At 49.2% G+C, this 12,266-nt stretch overlaps 1 protein-coding gene across 5 annotated transcripts in view; it reads left to right on the top strand.

The window, feature by feature from the left end:
- The window catches only part of LOC139240929 (integrin alpha-7-like), a 264,675-nt gene that overhangs the window by 224,157 nt on the left and 28,252 nt on the right, over nucleotides 1–12,266 (top strand). For 4 of the 5 annotated variants that reach the window (XM_070869466.1, XM_070869468.1, XM_070869469.1 and 1 more), the window contains 6 exons: nucleotides 1,586–1,669; nucleotides 4,420–4,499; nucleotides 5,923–6,000; nucleotides 7,878–7,980; nucleotides 10,444–10,614; nucleotides 11,481–11,594. In XM_070869466.1, coding sequence (XP_070725567.1) covers nucleotides 1,586–1,669; nucleotides 4,420–4,499; nucleotides 5,923–6,000; nucleotides 7,878–7,980; nucleotides 10,444–10,614; nucleotides 11,481–11,594 — 630 coding nt within the window. The remainder of the gene's footprint in view (nucleotides 1–1,585; nucleotides 1,670–4,419; nucleotides 4,500–5,922; nucleotides 6,001–7,877; nucleotides 7,981–10,443; nucleotides 10,615–11,480; nucleotides 11,595–12,266) is intronic. The other variant, XM_070869470.1, reaches the window with a different exon arrangement.

Raw genomic sequence — 12,266 nt, forward strand, 5'->3', positions numbered from 1 at the left:
ATTCTGTATTTGTGCCATATCTGGAAGTGCTGAGACCAGATGGAAAAAATAAAAGCACTATCAATGCCCCTTTGCCCAATGCAGACAACCCTCACCTTAAACTTAAAGCAAGTTAGCAAAAGAGAATCTGGGTTCTTAGCTCCTTTGACATGAGTCATTTCGAGTCTACAGCACAGAAACAGACCACTGGGCCCAACATATCCGTGCCGATGTTTATGCTCCGCACGAGCCCCCTCCCACCCCTCTTCATCTCACCCCATCAACATATCCTTCTATTTCTTTCTCCCTCATGTGTTTATCTAGCCTCCCCTTAAATGTATCTGTGCTATTCACCTCAACCACTCCCTGTGGTAGTGAGTTCCACACTCTCACAACTCTCTGGGTAAAGAAGTTTCTCTTATTGGACTTAGTAGTGACTACTTTATATCGATGACCCTGTGGGGAAGATTTTGTTAGCGCTCCGGAGTGGTACAGCCCGGGAGAGGCGAGCCGGTGTGCAACGCCCCCCGGTTACGACACCAGCTCAATATTTGGTTCACGCCCGATCTGTAGCGCCCTGCAACGCCCCCTAGTGGGACCGCCTTGGAAAGCGGGCGGTCTGACCTGTAGCGGCCGCAGTGAGGGAAGGAATGTCGGCCAGAGGTAAGTGTGCTTGGTTTTTATTTTTTTTATTTTTGCTCTTAATGTTGATGTGGCGTCAGTAAAGTATTGGGAATGTTTGTGGTGATTTCTTTTCAGATTTCTGTCCCCACGGAAGCCTCTCTTCGGGCGCTCCGAGGCCGGCTGTTTAGCTGGGGACTTTCAGTTGCTCAGCTGGCCGAGCGCCCTGAGAGAGGTGTGGAACGCCTCCCTTAGCGCTCCGCCCCACACTCAGGGCCCAGCTACTGAATTTTGTGGCTGGAGATGCAGACCATTTCCCGGCGCAAAATTTACCGCCCCGCCCGGGTTAACGTCCCAACTGAGGCGCGAGCGAATTTCCACCCCTTAGTTTTGGTCTCCCCACAAGTAGAAATATTTTCTCCACAAACACCTGATCGAACCCTTTCATAATCTTAAAGACCCCTATCAGGTCTTCCCTTCAGTGGAGAAAAGAGCCCCGGCTGGTTCAGCCTTTCCTCATCGTTATAACCTCTCAGTTCTGGTATCATCCTTTGCCGGTGTTCTGGACCCATAATGGGCCTCAGATGTCTTAACACTGAGCCAAATCATTGCAGAGCCTGCCTTTTATTAAAGAGACATTATCCTCATTGAAGTGTTTGGCAGACCCTTTTCATGTGTTTAAAGCACAGATGTGGATCACATTGGAAAGAGGTGCCTCTGCTTCTTCCCCCACCAAAAGGATGCAAGAGGATTTGTCTGACACCTTATTTCCTGATCACCGAGCCCCTTTAATCTTGGCTCAGACTCCCCCTTTGCCTGGGAGAAGGAATGGGCATGAACAGTACTCCAACTGAGTAAAGTACATACCGCAGGAGATTCCAACAACCATGTACTGAGAGTCTTGTTATGTGTAGTCGCTATGCGACAGAGATAAGTTCCGGGTAGCGAGGAAAATCTCACGGCCCATTTCTGTCTCCTCTTCCAGGACAAGAATCTGGTCTGCGTGGCAAATACCAATGGTTCGCAGGCTGAATGTGAACTGGGAAATCCAATGAAACGGAACGCTGAGGTATGCAGATGGATTCCGTTGTTTTCTCCCAGCAGGCATCAAGGAGCATTCCGGACATGGCCTTCACGCCCCCACAGAGCAGAAGAAATAGATCCACGTTACACACAATGTTCGGCACAGAAACAGGCCATTCGGCCCAAGAGGTCCGTGCCGGTGTTTATGCTCCACACGTTCTGAATCCACCGGATCCTGGCATTCTGCAGCCAGTTATTGACTCGAGGCATCATGAGAGAAGACGAGGAGCCAAATGCACTTTTAATATTTATTATTATTCCACAACCCTAACACAGATTTGGCGAATTCACCATTCAATGTAGTAATAGAATGAAAGAACTTGCATTTATATAGCGCCTTGCACGACCTCAGGATATCCCAAAATGCTTAACAGCCAATGAAGTACTTTTGGAGTGTAGTCACTGTTGCAATGTGGGAAACACGGCAGTCAATTTGCACACAGCAAGCTCCCACAAACAGCAAAGTGATAATGACCAGATCATCTGTTTTAGTGATGTTGGTTGAGGGATAAATATTGGCCCAGGACACCGGGGATAACTCCCCTGCTCTTCTTCAAAATAGTGCCATGGGATCTTTTACATCCAGCTGAGAGGGCAGACGGGGCCTCGGTTTAACGTCTCATGCGAAAGGCGGCACTTCCGACAGTGCAGCACTCCCTCAGCACTGCACTGGAGTGTCAGACCTGGATTATGTGCTCAAGTTTCTGGTATTGAAAGGTTTACTGTAAAGCACACTTTGTTTACCAAAACCATTGAGGTTAAAATGAAAGCTTCAGATTGCTAAAAGAGCTTTGAATAATAAGGTGGTGATCTTTACTCAGAAAGTTGCAGACTTGTGTGATACACTGAGGTATCAAGAGTGAGTTCGACTGAGCAGGTGTCTATCATACCACTCCTGAGTAAAATATGGTTTATCATGAGTATATTTAACAGGTAAACTGCTTTCTGTTAGTTCAAGTGATTAGTGAATCACAGTTTCCAGACCTCTTCCTTCAATCACTTTTTGGATCTAAAGTTGCTTTTTTACATAGGATTACAAAAGATATACGGCACAGAAACAGGCCATTCGGCCCAACCAGTCCATGCCGGCGTTTATGCTCCACTCGAGCCTCCTCCCGTCTTTCCTCATCTAAATCTATCAGCATAACCCTCTATTCCCATCTTCCCCATATGCATCGATACTATTCGCTTCAACCACTCGAGATCGACAGATTTTTCGATATTAAGGAAATCAAGGGATATGGGGATAGTGCAGGAAAGTGGAGTTGAGGTAGAAGATCAGCCATGATCTCATTGAATGTCGGGGCAGGCTCAAGGGGCCGAATGGCCTACTCCTGCTGCTATTTCTTAAGTTCTTATGCTCCCTTTGGTAGCGAGTTCCACATTCTCACCATTTTGTGTTTGATGGGACAGTGTAGAGGGAGCTTTACTCTGTATCTAACCCCATGCTGTACCTGCTCTGGGAGTGTTTGATGGGATAGTGCAGAGGGAGCTTTACTCTGTATCGAACCCCATGCTGTACCTGCCCTGGGAGTGTTTGATGGGACGGTGTAGAGGGAGCTTTACTCTGTATCTAACCTGTGCTGTACCTGCCCTGGGAGTGTTTGATGGGACAGTGTAGAGGGAGCTTTACTCTGTATCTAACCCGTGCTGTACCTGCCCTGGGAGTGTTTGATGGGACAGTGTAGAGGGAACTTTACTGTGTATCTAACCCCGTGCTGTACCTGCCCTGGGAGTGTTTGATGTGATAGTATAGAGGGAGCTTTACTCTGTATCTAACCCCGTGCTGTACCTGCCCTGGGAGTGTTTGATGGGACGTTGTAGATGGAGCTTTACTCTGTATCTAACCCGTGCTGTACCTGTCCTGGGAGTGTTTGATGGGATGGTGTAGAGGGAGCTTTACTCTGTATCTAACCCGTGCTGTACCTGCCCTGGGAGTGTTTGATGGGACAGTATAGAGGGAGCTTTACTGTGTATCTAACCCCGTGCTGTACCTGCCCTGGGAGTGTTTGATGGGACAGTGTAGAGTGAACTTTACTGTGTATCTAACCCGTGCTGTACCTGCCCTGGGAGTGTGTGATGGGACGGTGTAGAGGGAGCTTTACTCTGTATCTAACCCCGTGCTGTACCTGCCCTGGGAGTGTTTGATGTGATAGTATGGAGGGAGCTTTACTCTGTATGTAACCCGTGCTGTACCTGCCCTGGGAGTGTTTGATGGGACAATGTAGAGGGAGCTTTACTCTGTATCTAACCCGTGCTGTACCTGCCCTGGGAGTGTTTGATGGGACAGTGTAGAGGGAGCTTTACTCTGTATCTAACCCGTGCTGTACCTGCCCTGGGAGTGTTTGATGGGACGGTGTGGAGGGAGCTTTACTCTGTATCTAACCCGTGCTGTACCTGCCCTGGGAGTGTGTGATGGGACTGTGTAGAGGGAGCTTTACTCTGTATCTAACCCGTGCTGTATCTGCCCTGGGAGTGTTTGATGGGACAGTGTAGAGGGAGCTTTACTCTGTATCTAACCCCGTGCTGTACCTGCCCTGGGAGTGTGTGATGGGACAGTGTAGAGGGAGCTTTACTCTGTATCTAACCCCGTGCTGTACCTGCCCTGGGAGTGTTTGATGGGACAGTGTAGAGGGAGTTTTTACTGGACGATTGCTGTGCTCAGACTGCAGAGTTGCTTGGTGTAGATGTCCAATGTCACTCAGTTGTACTGACTCTACATACTTTGCTTCACAGGTCACCTTTTACCTGATCTTAAGCACTTCTCGAATCACCATTGAAACCACCACTCTACCAATTACTCTCCAACTAATAACGTGAGTATGGTGATAGGGAGTAGAACAGACTGACCTGCGAGGGAGCTGACTTTTTTGTCCTTTTATTGTGAGGGAACGATATCCTGTATTTCTAACCTGACTGTATAGTTCCTCTGGCTGCAATAAAAATAGGAAATGCTGGAAATATACAGAATCGGCAAAGACAGATGAACTTTTTAAGTGTGTAAAGAAAGTTTGAATTCACTGACTTTTGTCGCTGCAAACCGTCACAGATTGCTCCCTTTGGCAACAGGCGGTGCTCTTTTTGGGGTTTATTCACGTTGTTGGGATAACGCTCACCTGTTCACCTGTCCTCTCTACTTACAGTCACTGACTGAGCTGTGGTGTATTTGCAGCTTTTCGATCCCTCGAGTGCTGACCATGGTTAACCTGCCGCCTTCGCTCAGCCACCGTCAACCTTTCCCAGGAGATGCACGAAACGAGATGGCTTCCAAACGAGATTGCCTCTGATTCTCCCCTCCTGCGGAGTATGCTTCTTCCTCCCGCTCAGCATTTCCCCAAGGCAGCTAAGATCAAGAACTGAGCAGAGTGTGGAAATTCATACAATCATCGAAATTTACAGCACGGAAGGAGGCCATTTCGGCCCACCGTGTCCGTGCCGGCCGACCAAGAGGCTACCCAGCCTAATCCCACTTTCCAGCTCTCGGTCCGTAGCCCTGCAGGTTACGGCACTTCAGGTGCACATCCAAGTACCTTTTTAAATGTGGTGAGGGTTTTCTGCCTCTACCGCCCTTTCAGGCCGTGAGTTCCAGACCCCCACCCACCCTCTGGGTGAAGACATTTCCCCTCAAATCCCCTCTAAACCTCCCCCCAATTACTTTAAATCTATGCCCCCTGGTTGTTGACCTCTCTGCCAAGGGAAATAGGTCCTTACTATCCACTCTATCCAGGCCCCTCATAATGTTATACACCTCAATCAGGTCCCTCTCAGCCTCCTCTGTTCCAAACAAAACAGACCCAGCATCTCCAATCTTTCCTCATAGCCAAAATGCTCCAGTCCAAAACTCCTCTTCCTCCTTTCCAGTGCAATCACATCTTTGCTGTAAAGAAATTAAATTAAAGCAACCTTCGCCACCCCCTCCCCATCTCCCGACACTGCATAGTAAGATATATTGGTGCTGTAATATGCCATGCCACCCTGATTTCCATGGTATGACCACCCTTCAATTCCTTTTTAATAAACAAGAGGCTGATAATTGAGGCAGTACTGTATTTCTGCCAGCTGAGGGTGGTGTTGCACTTAGTACCATGTTACCTACTGGTACAAGGACCCCACCTGCTGCTCTCTCACCTGCCCTGTTTCGGGGCATGAGAATTTACTTTTAATTTTTGCTTATTTCTAATATTTATATCATTATCATGATGAGAATCAGCAAATGTTAATTTTTGTTTCTTTTTACAGCATCAGTGAACAGGCCGATTTGAACCCAGTCACAGCCAGTGCCCATGTGATGATTGTACTGCCACTCACCCTCACTGGGTAAGCATTTCCTCCTAAATAACACATTCCTAATAGAACTCAGTTCCCTATCTTGCAAGGTTGTCACCTGTTAGAGTGAGGGGCCGACATTGACCCCTCTAAGAGGCGGTAACGGGGCAGCAAGGCCTTTCCGACCGGGGGCAGGCGATTGGTCCAACCCATGCAGAATTGCCCCGGGCCGGGGTTGGCGTGAAGGGGTTTCCGTCCAGCCCGTGTTCCTGCCCCGTCGAAATTGCCTCACGGGAGCGGAGGCGCCGCCGGTCGGTGCCCCTGACAGTTTTTCCCGGCGGGAAGCTGCCAGTGGCTGGGTGGTGCGTCTGCCCTTAAAGGGGAGGGCGCACCGCTGCGGTCGCCATTTTATTTTAATTGTCGGCCGACTCTGCAGTCGGCCCGACAATGGTGGCCACGGGTTCGGCCGGAACGCCAACAGGCAGCCCGGCACCCCCCTCTTGGATTCCAGGCCGCTGGCCCAGCCGAAGCCCTCCCTGGTGGTCCAGTGGGTGCCACTGAAGTGGCTGCAGAGAGCTTGCAGCGGCCCGCCCCTTTAACTGAAGGGGTGGGGGGGGGGGGGGACGTTGCTACGCGTCAGCGCGACGCGGCAGGTTTGGGCTCCCAAGTGTCAAAGTTCAAAGGGCCGTGCAGTGGGTTAGATACTGACCTTTGACCTGGGTATGAGTCCAGCCGAGAGTGATGGGGTGAAAGTCTCCTCTGACTGCTGGCTCTAAATGACCCACATGCAATGAATTTGAGCAGTCTCAACCCAGCACCCCGTCAACGTGCTCCCACAGTACACAAGAAAGAAGTTGCATTTATAGCACGTCTTTCAGGGCCTCAGGAACATGATGTACAACCGATGAAGTACTTTTGAAGTGTGATCACTGTTATACAGACAAATGCAGCAGCCAATTTCTTCCTTCCTCCCTCCCTCCCTTCCCTCCCCTAATTTCCTCCCCACCTCACCCCCTCCCCTACCTCAGGTGAATGAACGAACAGATAATCTGATTTTGGTGGTGTAGGCTGAAGGGATAAATATTGGCCAGGAACCTGGGGAGAACTTCCCTGCTCATGGTGCTGCAGTACAGAGGGACCCGGTGGGGGGGGTCCTTGTGCATGAAACACAGGAAGGCAGATGGAATTTTGGGCCTTTATTACAAGGGGGATCGAGTATAAACACAGAGAAATCTTGCTGCAACTGTACAGGGTATTGGTGAGGCCACACCTAGAGTACTGCGTGCAGTTTTGGTCACCTTACTTAAGGAAGGATATACTTGCATTGGAGGCTGTTCAGAGAAGGTTCACTCGGTTGATTCAGGAGATGAGGGGGTTGACTTATGACGATAGGTTGAGTAGGTTGGGCCTCTACTCATTGGAGTTCAGAAGAATGAGAGGTGATCTTATCGAAACGTATAAAATAATGAGGGGGCTCAACAAGGTGGATGCAGAGAGGATATTTCCACTCATAGGGGAAACTAAAACTAGGGGGCATAGTCTCAGAATAAGGGGCCGCCCATTTAACAGAGATGAGGAGGAATTTCTTCTCAGAGGGTTGTAAATCTGTGGAATTCTTTGCCCCAGAGAGCTGTGGAGGCTGGGTCATTGAATATATTTAAGGTGGAGATCGACAGATTTTTGAGCGATAAGCGAGTAAAGGGTTATGGGGAGCGGGCAGGGAAGTGGAGCTGAGTCCATGATCAGATCAGATCACGATCGTATTGAATGGTGGAGCAGGCTCGAGGGGTCAAATGGCCGACTCCTGCTCCTATTTCTTATGTTGTTATGTCCCCATGACCACAAGATTATTCATTTGCAGTTGGTTACCAGAGGAGCTGTATAATCAGTGGATACTGATTAATGCTAGTTCTTTCTCCATTTCACAGATCTGTTACACCTTATCATGTCTTTTTTGGAGGTGACATAGTGGGAGAGAGCGCGATGAGTGAAGAAGCGGATGTGGGCAGTAGTGTTGATTACAAACTAACGGCAAGTACAAAAGTTTCAATCGTTACTGATTGAGGAATGAAGTCCTGAAACAACAAAAGTGAATGGGAAGCGTTTTTTGGTACATTGGAATTCAGTGGAATGGGTAGGGATTCGACACATCGGGATGGGTTTATTTCACCTGAGATTCTTTGTAAAAGGATTAAATAGAAAATGGGTTGGCCCTTTGGGAGTCTAGAAAACAGGAAGTGGTTTGCAGTCATTGGAATTCTAGAAAATAGGAGTGAATGAGAAGAGATTTGCGGGTGAATTCACTGATCTTACTACCCCAGCAAAGAGTTGTGCTCAAAGAGTGTAGCTGAGAGGTAACTATTGTGGCTCTATCTCCAATTCACGGCCCCTTTGAATGTGTAATTGGTGAATTTACCCCCTTGTGCATTGGAATTATATATTGGGATTGTATTCACAATTATTCTTGGGAGGGACTTTGAGGGTTATTCGGTTTATTGGTTCCATTGATAAGTTTTGCCTTTACAACGGGAATATGATCCCTGTTCCACTCCTTTACTGCTTGCGCCCATCAAACCGACTCATTCACTCAGTACTGCCCTAATGTCACTGGCCCCTGCTGGCTTCAACTGCCTCCGCACATCATCCAGGAAGACCAAGGATTCCATGAGAATGACTCTTAAACCTATGGACTGGATTTTAGGCTGTTCTGTTTTCGGGGCAAAAACGGAGGCGGGGCGGGCAAGTTACCGGCCGGGAGTAGTTAGTGCTTTGGTAAGGAAGTTTGGGCATCTGGGCCCTCCTTCAGGGGACGCAGCGCTAAGGGAGGCGTTGTACACCTCTCATGGCGCAAGGATGGGAAACTCCCCGAGCTAAAGTGCGCTCTGAGAGAGGCCGGGGGAGGGGCGGTGGGTGGGGGGAACCTTAACACAAAGCCACAAAAACATTCCCACATTACCCACACCACCACAACACAAATCACTGATAAAACTAAAAGAACAACCACTCGCACTGACCTTGGGAGTACTTTCCCTCCCTCACCGCCGGCTATGCTGGACCGCTCTGGTTTCCCAGGGGGCATTGCGGGCGCACTTCCGGGCGGACGGATCGGGCAAGGGTCCTAACCTGCGCCGGTGTCGCAACCGGGAGACGTTGTACACCCGGGGCAGTTCTTCCCGGCCGCCGCAAAACCCGACCGAGGATCGCAGCGGGGCACTGGAGATCTCACCGCCGCCTTTCACCCAGCTCCGCGGCGAAACCCCGAGCGCAAGGGACCAGAAAATCCAGCCCCACGTCTTTAGTAGCAAGCAAGAATTACGATCACATTTCTGTTCCCGAATGTTCTGCACTGTTGCTTGTATCTTACGCAAAGTCAAAAAGAAAAAGTAGAGACCGTTTATCAAAAACTTTGCAAAAAGAAACAGAGATAACATCAACAACAACTTATATTTATATAGCGCCTTTAACGTAGTGAAACGTCCCAAGGCGCTTCACAGGAGTGTTATGCGCTAAAAATTTGACACCGAGCCGCAAAACTAGAAATTAAGGCTTGGTCAAAGAGGTAGGTTTTAAGGAGCATCTTGAAGGAGGAAAGAGAGGTAGAGAGGTAGAGAGGTTTAGGGAGGGAGTTCCAGAGCTTGGGGTCCAAGCAACAGAAGGCACGGCCACCGATGGTGGAGCGATTATAATCAGGGATGCTCAGGAGGGCAGAATTGGAGGAGTGCAGACATCTCGGGGGGGGGGGCGGGGGGGTTGTGGGGCTGGGGCAGATTACAGAGATAGGGAGGGGCGAGGCCATGGAGGGATTTGAAAACAAGGATGAGAATTTTGAAATCGAGGCGTTGCTTAACCGGGAGCCAATGTAGGTCAGCGAGCACAGGGATGATGGGTGAGTGGGACTTGGTGTGAGTTAAGACATGGGGCAGTGAGCACAGGGGGTGATGGGTGAGTGGGACTTGGTCTGAGTTAGGACACGGGGCAGTGAGCACAGGGGGTGATGGGTGAGCGGGACTTGGTGCGAGTTAAGACACGGGGCAGTGAGCACAGGGGGTGATGGGTGAGTGGGACTTGGTCTGAGTTAGGACACGGGGCAGTGAGCACAGGGGGTGATGGGTGAGCGGGACTTGGTGCGAGTTAAGACACGGGACAGCCGAGTTTTGGATCACCTCTAGTTTACATAGGGTAGAATGTGGGAGGCCAGCCAGAAGTGCGTTGGAATAGGCAACAAAGGCATGGATGAGGGCTTGAGCAATGGATGAGCTGAGGCAAGGGCGGAGACGGGCGATGTTACGGAGGTGGAAATAATAAGGAGAACATTGATATATTTGTTCCTATCAACTTTGATCTTCCTTTTTGAAGTCCGGCCTACAAAGGGGATTGAAAAAAAGTGGGTTCTTTGCTCCACCTGTTGTCAACTGTGTTAAAACCTGAGGAGGAGATCACTCAACACAGCCCGAGGAGAGCCAGAGTTAATGATCCGTCTTCTGTATCCATCAGGTGCTAAACACTGGCAAGGTGCTGAAAACCCTCAGCTCTGCTTTCCTGAACATCCGATGGCCTTATGAGATCAGCAATGGCAAATGGCTGCTGTACCCAACGAAAATCAAATTTGAAGGGAATGAGAGCATAGAGTGCTCTCCTAAGCAAGCTGTCAACCCTCTTAACCTGGTAAGCAGCTTTGTAACCATAAAAATTTGACACCGAGCTGCATAAGGAGTAATTGGCGCAGGTGACCAAAAGCCTGGTCAAAGAGGTAGGTTTTAAGGAGCGTTTTGAAGGAGGAGAGAGAGGTAGAGGGATTTAGGGAGGGAGTTCCAGAGCTTGGGGCAACAGAAGGCACAGCCACCAATGGTGGAGCGATTATAATCAGGGATACTCAAGAGGGCAGAATTAGAGGAGCGCAGACATCTCGGGGGTTTGTGGGACTGGAGGAGATTACAGAGATAGGGAGGGGCAAGGGCCATGGAGGGATTTATAAACAAGGATGAGAATTTTGAAATCGAGGCGTTGTTTAACAGAGAGCCAATATAGGTGGTGATAGGTGTGAGTTAGAACACGGGCAGCCAAGTTTTGGATCACCTCTGAATTGCCCTCTGAAATGGCCTCGCAAGCCACTCAATTGTATTCAAGAAGGCGGGTCAGAACCAAAATCTTGAGGGCAATTAGGGATGGGCACTAAATGTCGGCCTTGCGTCCACATCCCGTGAATGAATTTAAAAACAACTGAAGATGCCCAAACTCATTTGGTGTTGGACTATTCCAACCAGCAGAGAGAAAACATTTTCACCCTGTCAGTGAGGGCTGGACTCAGACCCAGGACTTGCCGATGAAAGGGCAGCACCTCAGCCCAGTCTACCACCCGATCCACCCCTCCCGAGAAGAACATTTTATTGCCTTGCGTTAAAATGCACCAGTATCTTCTTTCGTAGGGTGGAGGAGTTAAATGTTTTGTTTTTAATAAAAGTTTACACTTCCGAATCTTAGAAATAGTTTTGGAAGGGTGTGCTCTAATCTTTTTTTCTTTTCCCTGACAGACGCTTAGTGATAATAACCGAGTAAAACGTAACACAGAGCGGGCACAGAGTGACAATGCTGGCCAACAACAGTCTGTGGCTCACCAGACAGAAGGAAAGAAAAGTCTGACCCTGGTAACTGACCCAAATTATTAAACACGCCTGTAATGTATTTGCTTCATGGGTTCTTGGCTTAAAAATTTATAGCAACACATTGCTATTAAGAACTAGTTGGTTTATTCACAAAGCTTTAACAATCACACTACACATTACCAATGGATCCCCCGAACCCAACTGGCTGGGGTTTTATTGAGCCTTGTGAACATCACATGACCGGCTAAGTCACTCCCCCTCAACAGTGCTACAACTATTTTGGTAAAACTTTTAAATCAAGTGCCCCCTATTTTTAAGGGCACCAAAACCCACAAATTAACAATTACACATTAAAGGGAACCTTGTCAAATCAAATTAAATTAAAATTTTGTCCCCTGTTGAAATGATGCACTCCAGTCCCTCCGGTGCCCACCTCTCGCGGAAGGCTGCGAGCGTCCCGGTGGACACCGCGTGCTCAATCTCCAGGGACACTCTGGCGCGAACGTAGCCGCGGAAGAGAGGCAGGCAGTCGGGCTGAACGACCCCCTTGAGCACCCGCTGCCTGGATTGGTTAATGCCCACCTTGGCAGTCCCACGAGGAGGTCCTCCGACCTGCCCGCTCAACAGCTCTACAAACCTGTGAGCATCTTCACCGGTGCATACATTACAAGGCTCTTCCTTTCAACAGGTTTGGCTTGGTATATTTAGGCAGCA

Source organism: Pristiophorus japonicus, chromosome X (assembly GCF_044704955.1).
Source record: "Pristiophorus japonicus isolate sPriJap1 chromosome X, sPriJap1.hap1, whole genome shotgun sequence".
NCBI classification, from domain to species: Eukaryota; Metazoa; Chordata; class Chondrichthyes; family Pristiophoridae; genus Pristiophorus; species Pristiophorus japonicus.